This window comes from Chelonus insularis, unplaced genomic scaffold (genome assembly GCF_013357705.1).
Source record: "Chelonus insularis isolate UGA/USDA-ARS -01 unplaced genomic scaffold, ASM1335770v1 contig_146_pilon, whole genome shotgun sequence".
Classification (NCBI taxonomy): Eukaryota; Metazoa; Arthropoda; class Insecta; order Hymenoptera; family Braconidae; genus Chelonus; species Chelonus insularis.
In genome coordinates, this window is record NW_023276387.1 from 202,717 (window position 1) to 229,758 (window position 27,042).

The window sequence follows — 27,042 nt, forward strand, 5'->3', positions numbered from 1 at the left end:
TCACAAATGAAAATGGCGTCGTAAATAACTTTTACTTTCAAAGCATCGGCACTGTGATATATTTAAGTGGTATTTTTTCTGTTTTGAACACAAAATAATTATGGGTGTTACAGTGTGAGTATTTTTTATTAGTCGAATTTTATTAATAATAGTTCAATTTTCACGTAAAACGTGTACTATCACCGATATATTTCTCCGACTCTGATCACAGATCCTCGAGGTTACCGTCTCACGTGTTGTTTACATTTTTTATTAATAATATTATTGATTTGTTTTAATGAAAAATAACTTATGATATTAAATAATTTATTTAATTAATAGATTACAGCAATTTCCAATGATGGAAAAACGAACAGGACCACAAACGATAGATTTTTTAACCAAACGAGTCTTAGCACTTGGAGCTGTGCAAGTTGGGCAATTTTTAGTTGACTGTGAAACATTTACATCTGTCCCTCAACTTGGTAAGTCTTAAAACAATTTATTATTAAGAGTAATATCATAATTGAAATATTAGTTAACAGAGAATAAAAAAATTAGTAAAAACTATGAAATATTATTTGTAAAGTCGTCTTTATTGAATTGATTTGATATAATGAAATTCTATTTTCAATATAACGAAGACGCTTATTTAATAGAATGTATATAAGTATATAGAATCTATAAACATTTAACATTTTGATTTTAATAATTATTATTCACATAAAACTATTATTTACATGAGATAATTCGACTATTTCTATGAAATGTTTGATACGAATATAAGCATCTTTAGAAAACATTCATCCAGTAATTTACACACTGACAATTAAATTATATTCTTTTAACATATCTTGGTGTTGAACCTATCATCTTACTTCTAAATCAGTGAATACTACTTTGTGCTAAAAATTAATAAAAATATGTCAATATTAGTTAAATACTTATTATTGTAATTGTCATTGAGTAATTTTTTATTTGGTGTTACTTTTTGTATACATTATTTGTTCCATTATTACATAACAATACAGATTTATCATCTTTATCTTTTCATTTGGACCAGTTTGTATAAAGATATACATTTATGTATTTAAAGCTACCAATATGTCGAATCAGCGAAATATTATCTCTTAATAAGTATCAATTTTTTTACTATAAAAAAGCTTTTAAAAAAATGAATAAAAAAATGCACTGTTTCTTTTTATTTAATTTAGTATCATTATTTTAGTATAGAAATGGAAAATTTATAATTGAAGCACAAGTAAGATCACTATTACATTGTACTCTACGCCTCATTACAAAAATATTAAAACTAACAAGCAATGCTACTATATGTATTTATATATATTTTTATACAATATGTATTTACGTAAATTTATTTATTATTCATTCATAAATTTTATTTGTGGAAAATACCTTTTTTTTTTGCAATTTCGTAATGATTACTCGTTCAGAATATTTTTTCGTGTCAGCTATGACCAGCATATCACATTTTAAACACCACATTATAGTATCTATTGTTATTACTTCTAGAACACTAGAGTGAATAAAACTCTTAAATAGAGGAATATAAAAAAATTACTAAATCATTTATTAGCTTTTTAAAAGATTGAATACTTGATCAATTATTAGAATGATTTCTTATTGAAAATATATTGATCAGTGTACAATGTAATTCGTTTCTTCTATTTGTTTTTTATAATGTAGATATAGTTTACATAAATTCTCTGAGTTCTTTTATCAAATTAAGTTTAAAAATATTGAAATACATTTGGTAGTAATATAATTCATCATTAATTTTACATTATTGTCCGAATATTATTTAAATTTATTGATCGCTTTTTCTTATCATCATTATTCTCTTTCTAAATTTACTTGTCAATTAATTGAAATTAAACAATTGAACTCTTCAAATTTTTTTCGTCAAGAAATAATTATTAGTAGTATTTAAATCAATTTTAATGATAATTATAAGTACTAGGCTCTCAGTGATTGTTTGTGATATGATCACAAAAATGACCTAGAAATATTAATTCAATACAATTTTTTTGTTATCAATTCTCAAAAGTGCGACTGTAGATTGATTTTGTTATATGACTAGTAATTAATATGTTAATTAAATTTGGATAAATTTGAAAAATCATTTACAATTTTTTTTTATTTCGAGTGGAAAATTTTTTTTAATTACATCTATTTATATTAACAGAATTAAATTAATTTTCTCTTTTTTCGAAACATTGGACATTTAATTTTAAAAGAAAATGTCTTTTATTACTCATCACTATATAGAAAAAAATTTAATCATGCTGATCATTGATCATCATTAAAGATCACAGATGTGAATATGTTTAGCTCTATATTTAATTTTTTTTCTTTTTTAATGTAAAAAAAAATAAAATAAAAACCTCAAATATTAAGTAACTGAAGAAAATCTTTAATAAAAAAAAGGAAATAATGTATACAATAAAATAAATTAATTAAATCTATAAATATAATTAAAAAATGATATTATTTCATTTGAATGTATAATGCAATGATTAATAAAATACAATAATGGCAGTATAATCCAATAATTCTTAAATGTTAGTTGTCATATTTTCATAAATCATCGTTTATAAAACTCGATTATTTTTTCTATCATCCGTTTAAAATTAATTTGTTTAGGTAAACATTTAATTACTTTCTAGTAGATGAATTTCAAGGATGATGTTATTATTATATTTAATATATTGAATCTAATTTATACGGAATACAATATGATAATTATTTATCCGAAATTTATGTTTAATTTATTTATCTATGCTATCATTATTTATATATACAATTCAATGATATTGTCTTCTGTTTGTTATTTAAGTTATGCGGCTCGCATTGGTGAGCAGTTAAATATTTTATATACATCATTTTTCAATAATTGTTGTTATTTTTTCACTATTGAGTCCCATACATTATGCTTTATCAATTTTTTTAAATATCATTTTCATTTAAAAATTGAAACAAATTAATTATTCTAGACTATTACTAAAAAATCGATAATCTAAAAATTTCAAAAGAAGAAAAATACACAATTAATTTTCATTTAAAAAATTAATTTTTAAAAGTGATATGAAATTTTTTTTTATAATCTAATACGATTATTAGTATTAATGATCTCCAAACATTTTTTTTGTTTAATATTGTCAATATATATTTTTTTTTAGTATTTCTTGAGGAAGGCACGATGCATGGAAGTTCTGCCTTTTTTATAAGAATAAACAATAATTATTTTCGAAATGAATAACATACCTCACACGGAAAACAGACTCTGTCAAATTTTGCTTAATAATTCTTTAATTTTTACAACGTGACCTCAATAGAAAAAAGTGAAGGATTTCTAAGCAAAATTTCACAGTATCTTTTTTCCATGGATTTATTTGTCATTCAATGTATATTATCAAAATAATGTGGACGTAATTACGATGATGAGCATTTCATTTTCTATTGCAAACGACCAGCGTTTACTATTTGAAATATGTTTAAATGATAAATACATTTTATTCTGAATGTCCACGATGATACCGATGATGATAATGACGACGATGATGATGATGAATCGACAAAATAAATATAATTTTTCATTATTAGATTGATAAGACATCACAAATAGCATGTTTTATAATAAATTAGTGCCACTGTATCCCTACCATAAATTCGATATTCTCGTTCATAGTGAACTTTACCGGGCACGTATTTTTCTCGTGGCATTTTACGATCTAATCTTGATAAACTAGTGTAAAGTTTCAAATAATTATCATTTCTATTCTCTATACCTTCCTCATAGCTTCTTATGTAACGCTCAAATATAGATTGTTGACTGACTAAATCACTTGGTAGATGAAAAGTTGTGTCTCTTTCTAAAATTCTATCAATTTCTGCATCAGTAAGGTCATGTAAACTCTTTGGATATTTTCTTGAACTATTAATAGTTTCGTTAAAGTCATCAAAAAATTGAATATCAGAATTCCTTATTTTACTTTTTCGTGGTAAGCTTAAATACATTCGATCAGGATCAAAATTGTACATCTCAAATGGTTCCAATTCATTCCATCTTCTAGGTCGCTTCCATCTTAGTAAATCTTGATTATTGTCATCTCTTGAACAGTCTAAAGATATAGTCGTATAAGGATTCAAGTGATCCCTTTTTTTTTCCAAGCGCTTTTCTGTTAAAACGTTTCCATTAATAAAATTATCAATATTCGATTCTTGTAGTTGACCGTAGTCTTGATTATGATAAGAGTAATCTAAATTATTTAAATAAATATCGTTAGAAATTTGTTCGACGACTCTCTTGGGATAATTATTGTCTATATTTTCAGTTCGTTGGAATAAAAAACGATGTGACTGAATAAAGTTACCAATATAACGGCTAATTCGGCCAGTCTTTTCTACAATAATACCGCAATAATTTACAATCGATTTGGCATTTTTTCTCGGTTGGAGAACATCAGACAGTTGATTGTATAGCGGTTGATGTGATTGGAAAACCTTTGGATCTGCATAAAGTACACGAGGATCGTGTTGATTGGGATAAGCTCCACTTGGTAGTGGTTTGTTAGCTTTTTCTAAATTCGATAACCCTCCAGTGAGGGATGCCTTGTACTACCGGGCTTGAGCATATTCCGGATTCATTTCGTCTAGTTGTTTTCCTTTTGTTTCCGGAACGCAACATACGACAAAACATAAGCCACAAATAGCTATCGCTGCATAAAACCAAAAAGCTCCATGAAGTCCTAGTAACTGGAAAAAAGAGGGAAAAGCTTGAGGTATTTAATCGTTGAGATTTAGTCGATTTTATCAAGGCTACTTTTACTGACAATTAGTCATTTCGAGTTTGACAAAAAGGAAATTTTAATTTAAAATGTTAAAAAGTATTAAAAAAATTACCTGCTGGAAGTCCATAAAAAGTTTTATGCCTAAGAAAGCGCAGAAGTAGCTAAAACTGGTGCTGATACTCGACCCAAGACCACGATACTCAAGTGGGAAGAGCTCACCAATCAATAGCCACGAAATTGGCGATATGCCGAGCGCAAGGGCAGTGGTGAACACTAACACACACAATAAGGGAATCCAGTCGTGTTGACCCATTGATGTTGGATCCTCAAATATGTTCTGTGACATGGAATTATAATACGCGTAACTTCCGAATCCTGCTAATGCTAAAGACATGAAGACTGTACTGGCTATCAGTAACGGAAGTCTGCCAACTATGTCGATAAGAAACCCTAATGGAATAATATTTTTGATTACTGATATCAAATTATTTCATTAGAATATTAAATGAATTATTGGTTGGTTATTATACCTGATAACAATGAAGCAAGAAGTTGAACGAATCCAATAGCTATTGTGGCTCCATGTGGACTTATACCACCCAGTGTTTGACGAAATACAATAACAGCATAGTACGTAAAAGCATTAGCACCAGAAAATCGTTGAAAAAACATTAGTCCACAAGTGATGGCTATGGGCTTATAGAGTCGAGGTGTGAGCATGCTATTACGAAATGACAATTCATATTGTTTAGCTCTAGACGCTAAAATGTTGGTCTTGATAACCTGAATAATAGATAAAAAAAAGAATTACATGAATTGAACATACTTTCAACATAGTCAGAAAAAAAAAAAATAAATACTTGAAGTTCTTGACGAACATCAACGTGAGATCCTCGCAACCATTTAAGACTTCCACTGGCTTCTTCATCTTTGCCATTGAGCACGAGATATGATGGAGTTTCAGGAATAAATAGTGTTCCCATAAATAACATGGTTGGAGCAATAGCCACCACCATTGCACTTTCTCTCCAGTTAAGATAAGAGCCAGTGATATAAGAAAGCAAAACACCAAGATGACCAACTGCTTTTAGTATTGCTGATAGACAACCTCTTATTCCTGGCATGGATATTTCAGAAATGTAAACCTGCGAGAATGAATGAAATCCATTGGATTATTGATGTATGCCTTATTGAATTGCCGATTGATAAACCTACCTGAGCAACCATAGTGATGACTGCACAGCACAAGCCTCCAATAAAGCTTGTTGTGAAAACAAGCTCTACACACGGGGCAATCCCTGTAAGAATCCAAACTGCTGCCAGAGGTAAAGACGTTAGCCTCAGAGCCAGTCTCCTACCTCTTCGCATAATCCAATCTCCGATCATGGCGCCAAAGCCTGCGCCTAACATTGCAAGAGAAGCCACCCACGAAGCTTCTTGCTTAGTTGCTGAGAACGCCCACCTGATGAGATAATTCAATACTTATTTACTATCATTGTTGTCTTTATATTTAGCTTTGAATTAAAGCAAACGTACCAAGTGTCATTTCCAGTTGATTGATAGAGGTGTGGTTGATTATCTAAGATTGAGTCCACCGCTGGTGATGTGTATCCCTTTGCCAAACCGCATGATAATGTTCCCATTGACAATGCTAATGTTGCCAGTACCTATTTTAAATAGTCAAATTAATTCAATGTATTAACAAAATTAAAATGTCTAGCTTTTCCAATAGGAGAGTGATGAAGAAAAGTTTAAATATGATTGAATTCGATAGGAATTTTGTGGCTATTCGACAAACATCTATTGGCACAAGAAGAGAGTAAGAGAAAGATAACAAAGAAGAAAGGGAGAAAGGCAAAACTAGGCCACTTGGAATTTTCAAACTATATTCACTAGGTCTTTGCCCTATTTCTTAGGATAATAGATTTCCATGATAGTTGATTAGAAATTATATTAAAAATATTTTTTTATAAAACATAAATATTTTTATATATGCTAAAATATAATTCAATTTTAGCTTTGAAAATTTTTAACTATTTTAAATTTAAAAAAACATAGAATTAAAATGGCTTTTATCCTTGACAAAATTATCTTATTACCTGTGACAGATGCTGAGGTCTTGTGGCAGTTGATGTCATATGTACAACTGATGCTCGTGGCATTTTGTATCCGTTTTCTTCCGGTATAGTTGTTACCTAAAACAAGACAAAAGAAACTTTAACGATGCTGCTATCAAGCTCTATAAATGTTAGCTGTCTTGGGTGGGATTTTCTCAAAAGTCGTTAGAACATCCCTTGTACACGATAACGAGTCAGTTCCGTCTTTATTCTGGGGTGGGTGTTAAATGTTATTCTCATTAATTATTGTCTCAAAATACATTACGACTATTTATTAAACTATTAACATCATTTTCTATCAATCTTTGTCCATATTTTCTACCATCATTCTGCCCATAAATATCTCTTTTATTTAATCCTTTTGAAATCTGTTTTTCCATCTCGAGTAAGTGAATGGAATTTTATGGATGTGAGTAATTACATTAGAGTTGTTACCAATTATCCATTAGTCAAGTGTTACAAATGCCGTGCATTGAAAGTAAAGAATACCTTTAATATCAGATGTATCTTAGGATGTCTACACCGAGGCAATGATTCTAGCTAGTAGATAATTCTATATTATTACATGTGAGTGTAGTATGATAAATAAAAAAATTTTTTATTAAATTATTTCAATTAAATATTTCTAGAAAAAAATGACAAAGTAATACTTTGGAAAATAAAAAATGAATTATTGAGAGAAAAAAATGTTATCTCTTGAATCTGCAATTAACTTATTTTTTTTTCCACATCTTTCTCACCATTCAATATTAAAGACCGTCTCGTTAATCGAATCTTTTTATTAAATCTCAAAATTTAGCACCTCTTTTAAGATAATGAGAATAGTTAAAGTTGATTTGATCAACAAAAAAATATGTTAGGTTTTATCTTGTTATTAAAAATGAAACATTATCCATAAATAAAATTTGTTTATTGGTAATTTAATATTGAATAATTACAAAATAGTTAACTTAAATTTAGGTCAAATAGCTATGAATATCCTGCATCCAGCTGTCGTCGTTGGTCATTTGCAGTTCCGGGTGAATTCAGTGATATTCTTCCGGTGATCTTCATCATATATGAGCATCTGCTATAATTTTATCTCTTTCCCATTCTATTTTACGCCAATCATGTCATATCGTATCATTTCATATCATCCTCACCAGTAAAGAATAGAGCAAACTTATACTCGAGACAATTACAAATTTTAGTGAAGTGTTATTGAACCTAACAAATTATTTCTATATTGTTCATAAAACTGTCAGTGTTTAACAATAAAATTGAATTGCACAAATCCCATTCCTATATCTTACTTTTGAACTAACTCTTAGGTATTATTTCTGTTTGTTAATGTTTTTCTTATCGATCAAAATTTCAAATACATGATAAATTATTTTTTTTTTCTTTCATAAAAATCAAGATATCTTTACTTTATTTGAATCAAACTTTATAGTTTAATAATCGTCATTAAAATATTTTTAACTCATTAGCTTGTATATAACAATCAAATTCCTATTTCATTTAAGAGATGCTGGCCAGTAATTTCAGTCTTTCTCCTTTACTCTGCTTTTCCTTATTGAATTTTACCTTCTCCCTCGTTTTCTCGTATTTTAGATTCAAATACAGAGATTAAGGCCATTGGAAAAGTTTCCTCAATAACCCCATCATGAATACCATTTGCTACTAATATAACTTTTTATGCTTGTGTCATATTTTTCTTTTCAGTTTTTACATTGTGATCACTTAACTTTCAGCATTGTTTTTTCTTTTGATTGATTCATTGAACTTGTTGCTTTGTTCGATATTTGATTGTTTATTTAATGGTTTCATTAATTCAGCTGATTTCATTTTCAGCATCTTAATGGAAATAATTTTCTAGCTATTTTTTATATAATATCGTTATCATTGCTAGATTTTGTTATTTCATTGTTTTTTTTATAATGTTTTTATTAAGATTATTCATCGGAATTGTTAACAAAATTTTTTAAATAGTTAGTTATTTTATTTTGCATTTGAAAAACTGTTGAATTTTTATGATTTTTTTCTTGCCTACTTCCTAATATAAGTGTAGATATCAATGACTGCAGAGCACTCAATTTACCACAGCATGAGACTGGTATATCATACTCGAGATCGTTTGAATGAGTGCTCAATGCTCAGCTAATTAATACTGTCTCTGGATCTCATCTACTGTCATTGCTATCAAGCACTTTTGTTATGAAAACTTGTCTAATGAAGACTTATTTAAAATCATTGTCAGACATTCGGGGAAGCCAAGTCTCTAGTCTATTTGTATCAATTTTCAGTTGACCCTCTCGAATATGCTCATCTCTTTATTTCAACTTGAAATCTAGATTTCTTCCTTTTAAAGGGCCTCTTGTCTAAAATTTCCTCAATATTATAGAGAAATGGGAAATTATTTGATATCTTGCTAGGATGTTTGTTGACATTTTTGTTATTAAATATGTCTCTTTAATTAATTAATGACCGATGATTTATTTTCTACATCGTTTGTTGCACACTCGTTGGGACATGATTCAAGAGGACCGACTGAGAGTGCATGCATGTAAATCTAAATATATATCCCTTGATGTGACCAAGTTAATCCAGTTGTAGCTCCGGTTGTTGCTCACAAACCCCGACATGACGATTTGACTTGGCTAAACAGCGTCCATTTATTTTTGTATTTCATTCCCGACGATGATGTAGAATAATGATTAGTTCAAGAATACCCATCAACGTCAACGCTGACAAATAAATACATTTTATCATTATTTTTACACTACTAATCTTCATTAAAAATTGCCAGATCTTTAGTACACATTTAATGTTTATCAAAATTATATTTACCTCAATTGTTATTATGGATATTGTAACATATGCTCGGTCATTATTCTGTAATACATATCTTGATGTTGATTTAAATTTTGTGAGAGGTGGAAAAAGACTTGGAACTTGCAAGTCAACTAAATTGAAATACCAATCTAATCATTGACCGATGTGATAAGCAAAATGTTTTTCATGTAAAATTATTGGGAACCACTGATGCCTAGATATTGAACGCATTCTATGCTGTGAATTGAAGGTGCAACCCTTTCATTAGTGTGCAGGCCACGCGCTCTATTATACACGACAAAACATCTGATTCTATTGTCAACCAGTGAACAATAACACGACCTCGTGTCATGTGTTCTATATTTTCAATTATTATTCTTTGTATCCGTGAAATTGGCAAATTGTGCGATACTTGTAATAATATTTACTATTTCGTTTACTATTTTTTTTGCTTATAAATATCTATTGCTGCAATTTAAACAATAGAATATTTTTTAGCTAAAAGGGTACAAAGGTCAAAATTATGCAGTAGTAAGATCATGTCATGTTTGCAATGCTAAAATAGAATAAATTAAATATATTTTCTTTAAATAATATTTTTAGATTATAATCCTTTATTTTCTTTCATTACACAGTCCTTTCTCTTAGCGACGAAAAATCCTTGACTTTCAATTTTATTATTCCAATTGCCCTTCTAATACTAATCGATACTAATAGCACAGCTATTACTTCAAGTATTTATTATTTGCTATTTTTATTATTGATAATTAGTTCACAAAAAAATATTTAATGAATCAAATTAATGAACTTGATTTTTTGAAGTATCGATAACGTATTATTTAAATAGGGAAAAATTTTTTTTTCCAATTTAAACAATACCAATTCTCATCGCACGTTAATTAAGGAAGGAGAATGAGTGAATAGAAAATTGTAATGAAATTTTTTTATCTACTGAATGTATAGAAATATATTGTTTCTCACACAGTGGAATAAAAAATGAACACTATTGTTGTTAATGTGGACTGACAAATTTATAAATATTACTGATTAAAGCATAGAATCAACATAGCGGAATTAGGAGTGGTGGAGTTGAATATGCAAAAATTTTTTCGTTGCATTGTTTGCATTTTGTTATTTTGAAAGAAGAGAAAGAATACAAAGAAATATGAAAAATATAAACATCTATATATGTCTGTATACATGAACATGTAGAAAATAAAAATATACATAACTAAAGCGGATATAACACACTGAATTATACTGACACGTGTGTAGCATATTTTATTCTTTTTTATGATAAAAGTTTAGATATTTTTTGCCAGCTAAAATGGCATTAAAATGTTCTGAAAAATTCATTAGATTTTTAATTATTTTTTAACATGCCACTGGTGAATAATAGAAGAAGAATAAATTATCATTATGAGCTCAAGTATTTCTTCAATTTTTCCCTTTTTATTATTCTGTATTACGAAAATGATTTGAGATTAAAAAGAAGTTTCGAACTAATGATAGTAAATAGATTAAAAAAAAATAATTGTATTGAATAGTTGTGGGAATATTAATTACTTTTGATAGAAAGAATATTTTACTGACTGATGATAATGGATTCAATTGAAATAGATGATTGAAAAAAATGAATGAATAAAATAGCCTGAAATACTCAAGATTCTCAGGTAATGAAGATTATTATTCTCTTTCTATCTTCATAATATCCTGTAATCAATCCCGTTAACTTCACTCTCTTTATTTCCGTGAGCCAACGATTATCAACAACCTGAAATGCTGCTGCGACATATTACATGTCGTATTATGGCATTTTTATATTATTTTATTATAATACTGATATATTATTACTGCTTGTTAATTCTATAGATAATTGTATATCATTTTTTTCTCTTGTACCTAAAACATTTCTTCAATCTTTGGAAAACTTGATTTAGTACAGGTAAGAAGAATAGTGTACGTGACTGGGTGACAGGTTCAACTGTTCGGCAAAGTTTTGCTTTAAGAGGGAAATAGTTAAGATTGGAGAGACAATGTTTTTTTTTTTTTTTTAATTTTGGGGAAAAAAGGGATTTTTACGATTCTTTAGGTTAAAAATTGTAATGTAATATAAGTTAAAAGGGGATGTAACTGTTAATAGGATTTTTAAAAAATGGCTTAGGATAATTTAAGGTGAAAAACGTGGAGAGTACAGAGTAATGGTGGATTAAAGAATTTTTCTTCTACATTACTTACTTGACAAGAAAAATTTCAATCTGATTTTCTAAGAAAAAAAGTTAATACCGTGGCTGTGGCCAATAATCTTGACATTTTAAAATTATTTATTATTTTGAACAAAAAAGGTTTTATTCGAAAAAATTTCACATATTTAAAAGACAATTGAAAAATTGTTCATTATTTATTTGAGACTTTTTTTTAAAAAGTTTATTCGAAATTATAATAATTTTAACGAGTTTAAATTTGCAAACAGTTTACTATTAAATTTATGAAAATTAATTTCAAAAACAAGAAAATTAAAATGACAATTTTTTCCCTACCATGCTTATCTTAAATAATGCATCTTCCGTAACAGTGTTTACTCTTGCGTTAATTAATTTTATATCCAATAGAAATCATTTATCGAAACGTCACCGATAAAATACTTTTACTCTATTTATTACTCCAATCCTCAGACTGATTAATTATTTATCGATAGATTCACATAATTATTATTAATTGTCCGTAAACTCAGGGCGTCATCATTTTTTATTCAAAATGAAAAACTCAAACTATCTAAACAAGAATAATAAATAAACAAAGTAATAAATACACACCTTTCAACTGTTTTTTTACTCCAACAGTAAAGTTTTCTCTTTAATTATCTTTCAGAAGTTTTTCTCTCATTTTCATATCACATTCACGCAATTTCATGATTTGTAAATAAACTATTAGAACACACAAATGTAAAGTTAAGATTGATGATAAATTTTAAGATGAATTTATTAATGAATCGTATTATAAATAAGTGACTTAGCAGAAGGCATTGTAATCAATTGTCTTGATTAATAAAAATAAAATAATAAATGACTCGACATTAAGGGAGGATATTAATCTCTTATTTAATATGTTCTCTTGTTCGTTTGTCACTTGAAATGTCACTGGAATAAAATGAAAATGATCTAAAACTCAAACAGTTGGCCTGCACTAACAACTACTACTTGAAATACTGTTGACCAATGCGCCTCTAAACTCAGACTGACTCTCTTTCTGACTTGTGAAGTGATCATGGGTCTATACATACTCAATATCATCCGTCTCTTTCGTTCTTTATTGCTTCTCTCTCTTTCTCTTTTACTATAATACCACTACTTACGAACGCACGTGGACTCTCATTATACGCACGCGCACGTATGTATGTCTCCTTTTTTTATTTTAAATTCTTTTTAAACGTTATTGGATGAGACTTGATGGAAAAAAAAATTTTTGCTTTTTTTTATTATTATTATTTTGTTTAATTGCCTATCACACGCATTCAAATCATGCTTTTTTTTTAGATGTATTCATTATTTTGTACTTTTAAAGTTAAGATAATTTCTACTTTTTATTTTTCAAAATTACTTTGCTTTGAAAAATTGTAGAGTTTTTTTTTTTTATAACTATTACTTTATTTTTATTTAAAGTACAAAAATTTTATTATTCAGTAAAAACGAGAATTTAAATACGAAAACTGCCTTAGACAATAAAAAATGTTTGAGAAAAGTTTAGAAAAAATATATTATTAAATAAAGGTAGATACAATGTGTTGGAAAATATTTGAAAAATAATTTATTTTTGTGATAATAATGATATTTAAATGTAACATCATGTATTTAAACTGATACATATTTTAGTAAACCATTCAAATGTTCATAATAATGAGCCTGTGCGTGACCACGTAATTTGCAGGTGTTATTATTGGAGTGTCCATCGCGATTATAGAAGATATGCATGAAAAATACAGCATAAAAACCCGTGCTATTACACACATATTATTATTAAATTAAAATTTAAATATTTCGTCACAATAAATATGAAGAAAAATAAAGTCAAACTTTTCTTTTTAAATCTCATTCAACTCTAGAGTGTTTAGTATGTAATAAATGTGTTCATGTATTTTTACACTGTATATACACGCATTTACATACTACTAAAAACAGTTCTCACGTACTAGTTATTGTAAGTGATGACTTTGATGATTGAAGAGTCTTAAAATATTTCTTAGATGACAGAAAAAAATTTTTTGCAGCTTGAAAGTAATTTATCGAAGAAATAAAGTATTATTTAAAGCCCTACTTTCTTATTATTTAATTATTTTTTGTTATTATCAATTTATAGTAGCATTTGTTGATAGAGAAATCGTCAATGATATAGATAGATATAAGTTGGTAAAAAGAAAAATAACTATTTAAGGATAGAAGTAGGAAATTTTAGTGAATGTTTTGTATCATATAGTAGTTTGAAGAAGGATTTGAGCCTTTCTCTTTGAGACCTTCGAATATTCTGAGAAATATTAATTATTGATTAGTTCAAATTTGTAGATTATGAATTCACATTCATATTATATATGATACGATTATCTTTATCGTTTTGGTAAGAAAAAAAATTAAATTTCACCTCTGGTTTCTTCAATACATTTATTAAGTATTTTATTATAAAATAAAAACATATTCGTAGAGAATTTTTCGATTTTCAAGTGTCACCTGCAAATGGCATGTAAGAAAGCTGTCAAGAGATTAAAGCTGAATTGAGGGAGAGAAAAGGATATTGAGTGTATACGTATTTATATATAGATATGTAGTAGATTATACGAGAGAGATATTTATTTATTTGAAAACTAATATTTTACATAAGCTTTCAAATAAACACGTGCTTCTGATCGTCCACACGTATGAGGTACGCAAATAAGAGATATGATTTTTGCTTTAATATATATATTCCCTATTTTTTTCTTTATTCTTTGTTCTCTAGTCAATGCTTTCATTAACTTCCACTTTTCGTGCCTCCGTGACGTTGATGTAGATCCAGTAATTTGCGGCTACTTCTTTTGGTATCTTCTGGGAGGTCTTGATCCGATGTAGACCAATCATTGTGATTTTGCATTCATTCTTTTTTTTCTTCATTTTTTTTTTGAGAGAAACCTAGATTTGAGGTATTTTTTGAGAATTTTTAAATTACTACCAAAAATTATGATGCAGATTTTGGAGTTTTATGTTTTTATTTTAATTTTAATTTTTTCGTTAAATAATCAGAGGATTTTTCATATTCTATAGTTCTGATGAGTAAACTCTGCTTTATACAAGTTAAATAGAGATTTTCAGAAAAATATTTGCTCTAATTATATAATGGAAAAGTAAACTGTTTTCAGTAACCGAAAAAAAATTATTTAACTACTAAATTTTTCCAGATTAGAAGCAACTGAAATGAAAATTATATAATTATTTTCAATTGAAATATTTCTTGTGTTGAAGCTATTTGGATATACTATGTGTTTACTATATTAAATATTTGTAATTTTGTTTTGTTTATTTTCAAGTAGTCTTAATCAACAAGTTCTTGCGATAACACTTGAAGTAATTATCTGTCTATTTTTTCATTCAAGTTGAATTCCATGAATTAGTACTGCCATTGACCTCAATAAATTTATTTTAAAGCTTCTATGCTACGATTTCGTCAGTTATGTTGCATTCCAACTAGATTATATTTATTATAATATGATTTTTGAACACCAATCATAAGTAATGTTAAAATTACTTATTAAAAAAAAAAAAATAAGAAAATTTTTTCTTCTGATATACTTCAATAAACTTTCAGTCAGGCAAGTTTATTGGTTGTAATTTTGAGGGTAATATCGAAGAACTTCGAGGGTGGCCTGAGTAACTGAGTCGGTTGGTCCATCAAGGGCTTATTACTGGCGCTTGGACTTATGTTCAAGAAGTAAAAAAAAAAGTGGAACTTCACCATTTGTCTCGACTCTTTTGTCAACACATATGTACATGTTACCCTTTTACTTCAATTCAAATTCAGTTAAAAATAATTTCATCAATAAAAAAAAGTTTCTACATTGAAGAAAAAAGTACCCATGAAACTTGTCGAAAATTGAGCACTTAGAATGTTCGAGTAAATATTTTTTTCGTATTTCGGAGTAATTTAAAAAAAAATAAAAAGTTGAATAATAAATAAATAATAAATGTTGAAAAAATACATTTAGATATTTTTTTCGTAGAAATATTGACGAGAAATAATGATCGTCTTCTTATTCCAATAAGAGTTGAAACTTAAAAGTAAAGAAAACCAAGACTCGGTGGAATTTTCCCGTAAATTTATTGCTGTCAGCTAAACAAATATCCAGCAAAAGTTCTCAGTTCGCAGTAAGACAATAAATCATTTGAAATTTCTCACAGTTTTACCGTTGCCCTTTTAACTTTTATATCAGATGAAAATATTTTTAAATACACTCTTGTGCGTGAATTTTATCATAAAAGAGAAGAAAAGTTACATTGTATCTAAGAACAGACTAAAATAAAGGGCAAAATTGGCATATGCCGGACATTGAAAAATCTTTTTACTCCAAAAAGATCATTTCAAATAATAATAAAAAAAATGGCAAAAAATGATAGTTTTTGAGAACAATTGAGTGATTTATTTAAATATTATCTCGAATATTAGTTTTAAACACACATATTTTCATTCTAAATCATAAATAATATCAGCGTAATTTAATAATTGTTCGCCTAAAGGTAATCGCAGCCTGCCGCTAAGTCTAGATTGGTCAATTTGTTTAAAAGACTGCTTCTATGTTAGCTTTCTTTTTTTTTACATAAAATTGCTCTCATCATGATTACAATAAAGAATTTTTTAATTTTGAATCATGAAATGTATAAATTTTTTTTGATAATTTTTATGCTAATTTTAATTTTATAAAAATAATTTATTGCAAAGAAAAGATTATTCTTTTGGTAACGTAGAACATTTACTATATTTAGATCAATGGAATTTAATACGATAAATATACAAATAATCATTACATATATCCATTTACAATATTTGATTATCAGCTCACGTCATTCATGTCTTATCTTCGTGCTTACGAACCAATAAGTTAAAGACAAATCTAGGATACATATATAGATATAACAGTTAAGATTTGCTTTATCGAGTAGCATTCCTATGATTAACATATATCTAATATTATCATTTTGTCACTGAAGTAATAGAATAATATAATAATGCAGTGTATCAAGTTGATACGTACGTAATGAGTGTGAAATTCAAATTAGTACGGGAGAGATTTTTTTTTCGACAAGAGAATTATTTTTGTCATTTATATATAATAATAATAATAATAATAATAATAATAATAATAATAATAATAATAATAATAATAATAATAATAATAATAATAATAATAATAATAATAATAATAATAATATAAATAAACTCTTTTCACTGTTTCATCTTTAGAAATATGATATTATTTGTAAAGATTATGAAGTATAATTGGTATTGTTTACTGTTTAATTTTAATAAAAGTCATAGAAAAACTGTTTTCTTTCTAACAATAGAATATAAAAAAAGAGTTTTTAGTTGAGTATAAAAAATTTTTAAGACTCTCAGATTGACTGATCACGAGGAGTTCTGGGTTATGACCAGTAAACTTAACCCTTACAAGTTAGTAGAACAATCCGTTTATACGTATTACAATTATAAATATGACATTGGGTCATGTTATACTATCCAACTCATTGATATACCATCAGTTAACATATTGGTACATATGTAAATGTAAGACTGGTATGATGAAAGCATAACTATTACTGACACATATTGAAATAATTGAAGTGTAAGTATTCATGTGAGTGCAATCAAGCTGTAAACCCCTCTTCGATGTACTCAGAAATTAAACTGTAGCTATACCATATCTATAATTAATTACCACATGTATAATCTCAGTGATTTAATTCGTGTGTGAATATTTTGCTGCTTTATCACATATTGACCTCATATTTAATTTTTTTAACTATTCTAGAAATCTATATGTCTCGGATTATGTTTTTGACCACACACATTGCACTCTCTTTCGTTGTATTTAAGATTAAAAAATCATTTTATTTATGTTTTTAATATAGATGTATTCAAATGTATTTTTCTTTTTGAATGGAATGAAAATAAATAATTTAAATGAAATTAAATCCACATTAACTGATTTAATAAAACATTTAAAGCCAAACCAAAAAAAAAATCTGTATTTTTAGACTAATTTCCTGAGCGAGTTAGAATTATCTGTAATTACATGAAATCACCTAAAATTCAACAGTAAACCTCTTTTTGTGAACACAAATATCAATCCATTTAACGAGTTATTGGAATTTGATGACTATATAGGAAATAATAATAACAATAATTGGTGGATAACGAAAACGTCGTGGCTTCGGGGCAAAATAGAATATAACGCTTTCTGCGTGAAAGCTTTTCCGCAGGCAACTCAACGCGAAAAATATTAGTTTGCGTATAACTGTATGCAGAGAGTCTAGAGAGAGAGAGAGAGAGAGAGAGAGAGAGAAAGAATATTCACAGGGGTTGCAGATGTACGTGAGTATATAGATGTATATATACTGGTGGGAGGTCGGTAACGAGTTTGTGAGCTGAGGAGAGGGTGCAATTCGCTGCCAAAACCTGCGACCCAGATACCGATCGACCCACAGACACACACAAGCCTCAATTGCTCGACAGTAAAGTCGGTATTCCCTCTCTTTTGATGGATCCTCCCGACTTGTCTCAACCGTGCTCTCTCTCACTTTCTTTCGACTCTTAGATGTAAGACTAGATGTACTTAGTCTATGTAAACCAATTATTATACTGATATCATCACTATTATTCTCTCTGGTTGTGATACTTTTTTTTTATTTACTCTAGAAATGTTGTTTTTATTTTTTTTTAATTTTTTACATAAATGTTTATTTTTGCTGTTTGAACAGTGCATTTAATTTTTTAAATATACAAAAAAAAATATGATGGAAACGAAAATTGCTGAAGAAATTATTTATTAGTCTGAGAGAAGTTCATTTATTCTTTTATTTTTTGTAATATATTAAATACAGCTGTAGTTAAATTTGGGTGAATAAACTGATAGTTTTGTAATAAAACGATGATAAAAGAACTGAATATAATTTTTGCAAAAAATAATTATTATTAATATTAAAAATAAAAGATTTAAATTATCTAAACACTTTAATTTACAGAGTTATAAGCAAGTGAATAATCAAGTTTTATAATATTTTATTATTTGTTTATTGGATATTTTAAATAAAATAAAAAATGTAAAAAATAATGATAAAGTATTTCAAAATAATTGTTAACAATCAAAATAATGCACCAAAAGTGCACTGCTTGCAATTCTTATTCTCTTTATTCTCCAGTGATTCTTCACGTAGGCGTTTACATGTGCTTATATATTCTTTCTCTTTGTATTTTTATGTTAAGAATAATGTAAGACGTAATGTTTGTCAGTGAACGACCGTCTATCTGGTTTACGACCAGTGTCATATACTAACTTTTGAGACATAAACATAGACATTTTTATTCATTATAATTTTCTTCAAAATTATGTCATCATAATTTTATTCTTTATTGGAAAAGAAAAAAATTAAATAATTAAGTAGTGTACATATGACATTGATGGAAAGTAGGAAAATAGATTTGAATCCATTTGGTCAGTCAATCATCGTTATTTAGATTTTATCTTGACGTAGAACAAAGAGATATAAAAAGATGAGGAAAAAATTGAAATGTCATATCTTCATGTGGTCATGCAATTTCATTTTCGCTTTAGCTTCTACTTTTATATATTTAAATGCATCATCTTAAAACCGATTTAGAAATGAGTTTGTCAGTTTTAAGATGACAGCACTGTGCATTAAAAGCGTTTAACTTATTTTAATAGCATATTACATTGTATATATACATATATATATATTTTATTTTTTAAAGGTAAATTTTGATGCGAGGTCTTTCACTGTTATTTTAAATATTTTCCAAAGACAATTGATAATATAAAAATGGTAAATATTTTTATTGTAATTGTGGTGACGAATAGTATTGGAGTGAATTAAGTCATTACATCTTTAATGGCAGTTTATGTCGTATTATAGGTAAAGACTACATCAAGATAAGTATAATCAGGCTTATCTATTATCGATGGCTTTATTAGTAAACCTCTCAAGTCGTTTTTCGATACTTTAAACAATGGTAAAAATATTATTAAATTTATAATTTTAAAATAATAAATTTTAAATTCACGCCCAAGTAAAGGGGTGGCTTTGATACTGAACAGAGAATTGAAATTTTTTCAGTAAAGATAAAGAAGAAAAAAAAAATTTTTCAGTTGAGTCAGTGGAAGTATTTCATAATACAATTATCGGTGTAAATTCATTTGCTGTGACAGCAGCATAATTTAAGACAGAAACTACCTTCAATATTTTCCTTTCATAAAGTAAGATCATTTTTTTCTTTCATATTTTTATGCCCACCGACTACTGAAAGAGTTAAAAGAATTCAAAAAGATGATTTAACGTGTGTACGTTCATAGTCATTTGTTGGAGCTCGGTCAAAGGAAATTGTAAGAGTAGACTAATAGAGGGATGTCGTAAAAGCTTTTGAGCTTTAAAAAAAATATTTTCAATAAAATAAAATTATTTCATTGTCAGCTAGAAATTATTAGTTAAATTAATTACTATATCATTTAAATATTTAATTGATTAATTAAAAAAATACTTACGTAGTATTTGTGATGTACAGACATTCTCTCTGATGTTTAAGATGATATTTTGTTATAAATATTTTTGCTCAATAAATAATTTTTATTATTGTCAATTATTTTTATTGAAATAATTTTTTCAAAAATTTATCTTTTTCATTTTCTTTTTTTTGAGTTTTTTTTTCAGTCTTCTTGATTGAAAATATTATTGTCAAGCACATTTTTATTTCGTATTTTTTATTTAATAGATTAATGTTTATTTTTATTCTTCGAATGTAATAAAAAAATCCCTGGATGAATTCGTTGAGCATTTTTTTATCTGTGAGTAAATAGATAGTAAAAAAAAAAATAAAAGATTTAGAGTAAATATGTTTACGTTTAATTGTACTATTTTAAACCGATTAACATTGCGATTGAGATCATAAAAAGTATTTAAAGAAATCTTACTCAACAATAATACTTAGTTGGGTGTGTATGTAAGCTATGTTAGTAGTTTATATACACTAGACAACTGCCAGTTTCCATTATCCTTTAAATTCTTCTCGATATCAAGGTCTACATTATTTTCATTGATTTAATATTATTGTCATCAGCTTCGTTTTCATTATTATTATCATCATCACCATCATCATCATCATCATCATCATCATGCACTAAGAAAAATTTCCTAGAAGAATAAAAAAAAACTCTTTTTTTTGAAAATTATCTGCCTAAATGAGAGATCATTTCATCGAAGTTGTCCATTAAAAAAATTTTTTTCATCGAAACTATTTACAATAAAAATAAATAAACGATTCCATCTTGAAAAGAAAAAAATTTTGAATCTCAAACTCTTCAATTAAAGCAATTTTTAATTACTGAAAGTAGAAGAAAAAATTGATAAACGAACGGTGAAAATTAGAGATAAAAATTTTCTATTTAGGTTTTTGAAGAATTAGAAAAACTTTTAATTATTCTAAAAATACTTTTGAATATATTTAGAAGATTAAAAATGTATTCTGAGAAGACAATAAATAAAAAAAAAAATGACAAGCTGGTAACAACTATCGTAATTGTTTATTTAAGCATAAGTCTAACGAGAAAATAGCGTCACTGTGAATTTACGATTTGTGATTCTATGCTTGTACTAACGCGTTACACGCATTATTATTCATATGTCTGACCGGTAAATCGCATGCTCACTTTCTTATTGCAGACATCCGTAGTGTCCCGAGGATATAAATAAGTATATATAGTTTCAAGCGTGGGTTAGAATAATGCAACGATTGTAATACCAAATTCCAGAATCACGGTGACAGTTTAACATCATTTAATTTAACACTAAATATCATCATTTTTTTAAAATAATCACATTACTTTGGCTCCTTTTGTTTTTTATCCCATTCACTTAGATTGTCATATTTTAAATAATTTGTTTATCGATAAATGAAATAATTATTTTACGTTAAAGATGTTGACTTTCAATAAGAGGTATTTTTTTTATTTAAAAATCCTCTTGTCTGCATCAATGACTATCAGTCGATCGTTTTTATGCAGTATCTGAGACCCATTCATTTGTAAAAATCGCAGCATTCATGAAATTAAATTTTGTTGCTATGAGACTTGATTATTCTATCGAGAGTTTGATCTTGAATGTAGACCATTTTTTCTGGATTTTTCACTCTTTCACTAAAACACTGTGTAATACTCAAAATGAACGATCTCTTTTTTTGTACCAAAATAAATCTCTAGTTATCCCTTAAAATTTATCCATTTATCGACTCTCTCAAAGAAAATAAAAAGAAATAAATTATTCCCAACTCCATTTTTGCTAACTTCTTTATCTTTTACACATTTTAAATTCAATCATTTTGGTGCGATAAAATAATGAAGCCAAATAAAAATAATAAATAAATAATGACTATTAAATAGGTTATTAATATTGTAGAAAGTACATGTAAAATAAAAAGGGAATAATTTGAAATGATAAAAGAAGGTTTATTTGATATGGCTTAAAAGTGCATGAAGAAAAAAAGAAAGTGCAATAATCTCGGGGGGGGGGACGTTGGGGTCTCCCGATATTTAGTTTAGACCCCACGTTGAATCGCGAGCAACTGATACGACCCCGTGTATATCTCCTCGATGCTCCCGTTGGCTGGTAAGTGCGCGACACCCTGCGCAAAACTACCCCTTGCATCGTTCATTCTACCCCTCTACTTAGTCTCCATCAGTGTATATATATATTTATGTGTTATACATATATATATATATGTATATATAGTGTACGTTATAGGTATCAGGAAAATACTGTTAGATACTCTGCTCTTTCTAATAATTTATTCTGATATTGAATTTTATTTTAATATTTTAATCTTGCTATTCATAATGAGAATAGTTATTTTTACCGCACAAATGACAATTATTATTATTTAATATTCTTGGACTCTAGTATTGAATTGTTTAATTTGTTACAAGGTCTACATTTTTCGTTTTTGCTACTTTTTCATAAAAGTAAAATATTTAATTTTGCTTTCAAATTTAATAAAAGCACTTGTAACAGAATTTATTTACAAATGTATTTAGTGAATAGATTGGTACGAAACCGACGAGTTACTTGCTTGTAAAATACATATATCCTAGATAAATCAGCATCCCTAAGTTCATTTTTGACCGGAGATTAAAAAAAAATACCTCAATGATTTTTTTTTGATTCAAACTATTTAAAAGCTTTTAATTTCTTAAGAAATATTTTGTTCAAAATAATAAATATTGTTAAGCCTTTTAAAGTAAATATAAAAAAGGTGAAGTGAATGTAAAAAATATGAAAGTGAAATGAGGAAAGTTTAAAATTTTAAATTTAAAAAATGGAAAATTAAAACAGTTAAAACTTGGCGACAACTTCGTCGACTAATGCTAAAGTATCTAAACTAGTTATTCAATTTAATTGAAGGGAAAAATTATTTCATAATAGCTATCTTAATTAAACTTATTAGTTATATTCTGTTACGATTTTTTCCAAACAATTTAAGAACTAAAAACAAAAATGTATAAAATTTTTTTTATTCAAACTTTTAATTCTTCGTCACTTCTTTAAGCCTCCATCAAATGGAAAAGTTAAAATAATTCTCAACAGTACATCAAAATTCATTAAAATTATCTCTAATTATATTTCCTACAATTTTATCTCCGCCTAGAAAATTATTCCATTTATTTTTCATTATTATTTCGCTCATATTCTTCGGTTGAACCTTTTCATATCTCTTTTCGCGATCGATAATTTATAAAGAGTTGAATAAAAGAAAAAAATTGTAACTAGTAGAGATTGTCTTTTCAAAAAAATATTTAAAATAAAATCAGTTGAATTAAACTGCTAGAGACTATTTATTACTGCCGTCAAATTATTTCTAAATAGCTGAGAAATAGTTAAGGTGAATATCGATTATTGGAAATAATAACGTCAATGCTCCAACGGGAAGAGGTTACAGGTCGTTCGTCAATAATTGCAGTTGTACCATCACTGATAGCATTGGAGAAAGTGCACAGGCGCTATTGCCTTTTAGCGAACAAAATTCCCTTTTTCTTACTAAAAACTTTCTTTTGTCAATTCCTTTTTTAATCTACTCTTTAACTTGAATAAACTTCTCATTCCTTTATTTCATTATTTTTTCTATAAAAAAATAAATAATTTCTTAACGGATTCAATCTAAAATAATAATAGGAGAAGAATAGAAAATTTTTTTTTTTATTTTTCATCAACTCTAGGAAAAACATAAAAACTCCATAAAAAATATTACTTAGTTTAAAAATCATACATAATTTATTAGAGTATATTTATGTTGTCATTTGATAAAATAAGTAGTATCCGTATTTATTAAAAGAAAAAATAAGTTACTGAAAAAAAAATAAATAGCTAAGGTCATTGAGTGTTTCTATAAATATAAATAAAGAGCAACTGAAATTCAGTGAATTCGCAGACGTAAAGAATTCGCGCGAGTGGAATAGAAAAATATGTTAGACGACAGGCATCTCGTCTCGTCGATGTTTCGTTGACTAGGCTGGAAGTAAGTATAAGGGAAACAAAATATTTCCAGCTGGCACGTTCGATAACCCCGTGCACACTGAGTTCATTGGATTTCGTGCCCTTGACCTCCTGTACTATACATAATCGTCATTACTTCTATTAAAAATTACTCAATCAATATTTGTTTACATTATTAGATTATATATCAAAATAATTTATTAAGAATTGTTTTGTTTTCTTTTATGATGTTGTATTTAATAATCAAAACCAAGATCAATGCATTATCAGATATTATGTTGGACGGTAATGTGATTAAAAAATATAAATCCATAACTTAAATGACGCACGAGACGTTTAATTCGATACGGAGTAAACTGGACATATCACTAGAAGCACGTATCTTCGTCACGTGTACGACTTGTTCGTGCAGATAAACGTATAATTGCTTTGTTGTAATGCGAAATGGTTGTATATTCGCTTGGTGTTTGCGTTTCAAGTGAGAAAAACATTGGATGCGACAGTGCAACACTAACATCCAAATCCATCCGGCCTTGATTCATTCAATGCAGCTGACAATGCACCATTTTATTGCCAACATACATGCATATATCTATACATCATTGTTCAGAAAATTTTAGAGATCATTTCAGTATATTCTCCAATTTTTTGCTCACTTTTACATGTTGACTATTTTTGTTTTTTCGGGAATAAAATATTTTTCGAGCGGAAATTAAAGTAAAACTAATAAAATTTATCCATTGGCAGCATCATTGTGATATTTTACTATGTAATTAATGGAAAATTATGTGAGTAATAAATAAAAAGCTTCGAGACTGAAATTATCGAACATAAAACTGTCGAAAGATGTCGGCTTTGGTTAATAATTAAGAAATTTGTCATTTGAGGTAAAAGAAAAGAGGCTCTGAAGGGTTTATTACATGATCCAAGTGATTAATAATTCATACATCTGATTCGCACGCGTGGCGATACCCTAATATTATAGATAGTCGGGTGCTCTTTCGCTATATGAATATTCAACATAATTCACACGCTATTTCAACATTTCTCTCTCCTTCTCTTTCACCTTTATACATACATATACACCTTTTTTTCTCACTTCTATATTCATTATAGATCCTCTCACTAAATAATCAACTTTTACATATGAATTTCATGTGATAAAATTTCCTGTATAGTAGAGATTTAAATTGAACAATTATTGAAGAGAAAGATTTTTTGATCATCTTTTTTATAAATATAATTTGATAGAATTTAATAAATATTTCATTTTCGTTTTAGGGGTCCAGCGAACAGTTCACGTACTCCATAATTCAGAACAACCAGCATCAGTATTTGCTATTCTGGAGTCGGGAACCAAAGTAGTACCTCTCATCGCTGATGGATTGTTTGATTTACTAATGCTGAAGATCGCTTCTATTTATACAAGTAAAAAACAAACGAAAATTGAATCGAAAGGTCCGAGATTTGAAATTGGAGATTTTTGTGTTAAACTTGGAAGTGTTACCATGAGCCAGAATTTCAAAGGAGTTCTTGTTGAGGTACATAATATTTTTTTGTGTTTCAACTAGAATACGAAAAATAACTTAATTTCCATTAAAAATATTCAGAAACAGTAGCTAATGATTGATACAACCTATGACGAAGCAATTAAATTTATTAATAGAAATATCGGAAAAAGAAATTATTTCTTCAATGAAATAAAATAAAGAGTTGAAAGAACACATTATAATGACTAAAAAAAAATTTTATAGTATTTTTCCATTTTATTCATGATTTATTATTAAAGCCATCGAAGTAATTTAAACTTTGATTATTGCAAATCTAATCCTACATAGAAATAAGGTTTAATGAAAATTTATAGCAATGACAAGAATAATACTTAAAGAATAATTGAAGAGATCGAACTGGAAAAACGAGTCCCTATAGTCTGATTTAGTTGGCTGAACATGGACAATATGTTGTAAAACTGATGCTTTCTTTCTAGGTCGAGTACAGACCTTGCGTAGTACCGGGAAGTGCCTGGGAACTCATGAGAGAATTTCTTCAGGGATTCTTGGGATCAGCAGTGTCGAACCAGCCTCCACAGTATTTACAGGTAAATCTTTAATTAATTTCATTAATGATAATTAATAAAAAAAATAAGCCTTACAAGTTTTTTATGTATCTATTATTGAAAACTTTATGTTATTTTCGACTTTATGGTATTGATTAATTATTTTTTTTTTTTGTAGAATCGGATGAATGATATTTATCAACCCCTAGACACCATTCAACAATATTTGGAACATTTTGGGCAATACAGGAAAGCTACTGGTGTTATATAGAATAGAATAAAAAATTATACAATAATAAATTGTTAAACAGATCTCATAATATAATTGTATATGTTGAATTGAATAAAGAAGTTATTGATTGATAAATAAAGTAATAAATTAGCACTTTAGAATAGCGTTGATAACAACAATAAAAAATTGTTTTTTCGAAATATTTTTGTTCTATAAATAAAGAAATAAATGGAAATATTGA

General features: G+C 27.5%; 2 protein-coding genes across 3 annotated transcripts; one reads left to right on the plus strand and one right to left on the minus strand.

Annotated features, from left to right (window-relative positions):
- Positions 1–26,940, plus strand: MED20 (Mediator complex subunit 20). The gene is made up of 5 exons (XM_035077770.1): positions 1–114; positions 322–464; positions 25,795–26,054; positions 26,501–26,611; positions 26,748–26,940. Exons 1-5 carry the CDS (start codon positions 101–103, stop codon positions 26,838–26,840), a joined length of 621 nt encoding a protein of 206 aa, XP_034933661.1. The 5' UTR covers positions 1–100; the 3' UTR covers positions 26,841–26,940.
- LOC118063668 (facilitated trehalose transporter Tret1-like) lies at positions 3,375–20,647 on the minus strand. Of its 2 annotated transcripts, none has more exons than XM_035077768.1 (8): positions 20,517–20,647; positions 6,890–6,985; positions 6,327–6,457; positions 6,006–6,252; positions 5,651–5,935; positions 5,321–5,573; positions 4,903–5,240; positions 3,375–4,755 (listed from the first exon to the last, which is right to left on the minus strand). In XM_035077768.1, the coding sequence occupies exons 1-8, from the start codon at positions 20,538–20,540 to the stop codon at positions 4,618–4,620; spliced, it is 1,512 nt and encodes a 503-aa protein (XP_034933659.1). In that variant the 5' UTR covers positions 20,541–20,647; the 3' UTR covers positions 3,375–4,617. The 2 variants fall into 2 exon arrangements, with proteins under 2 accessions (XP_034933659.1, XP_034933660.1); XM_035077769.1 differs by lacking the exon at positions 20,517–20,647 and adding an exon at positions 12,538–12,947.
- Positions 26,941–27,042: the final 102 nt, after the last annotated feature.

Coding starts and splice junctions, on each gene's coding strand:
- MED20 (XM_035077770.1), top strand. Junction 465..25,794: donor TACATCTGTCCCTCAACTTG/GTAAGTCTTAAA, acceptor TTTTCGTTTTAG/GGGTCCAGCGAACAGTTCAC. Junction 26,055..26,500: donor TCAAAGGAGTTCTTGTTGAG/GTACATAATATT, acceptor CTTTCTTTCTAG/GTCGAGTACAGACCTTGCGT.
- LOC118063668 (XM_035077768.1), bottom strand. CDS start 20,540: ATGTCTGTACATCACAAATACTAC. Junction 5,936..6,005: donor TCATCACTATGGTTGCTCAG/GTAGGTTTATCA, acceptor TCATTCTCGCAG/GTTTACATTTCTGAAATATC. Junction 4,756..4,902: donor TTTTTATGGACTTCCAGCAG/GTAATTTTTTTA, acceptor TCTTTTTTCCAG/TTACTAGGACTTCATGGAGC.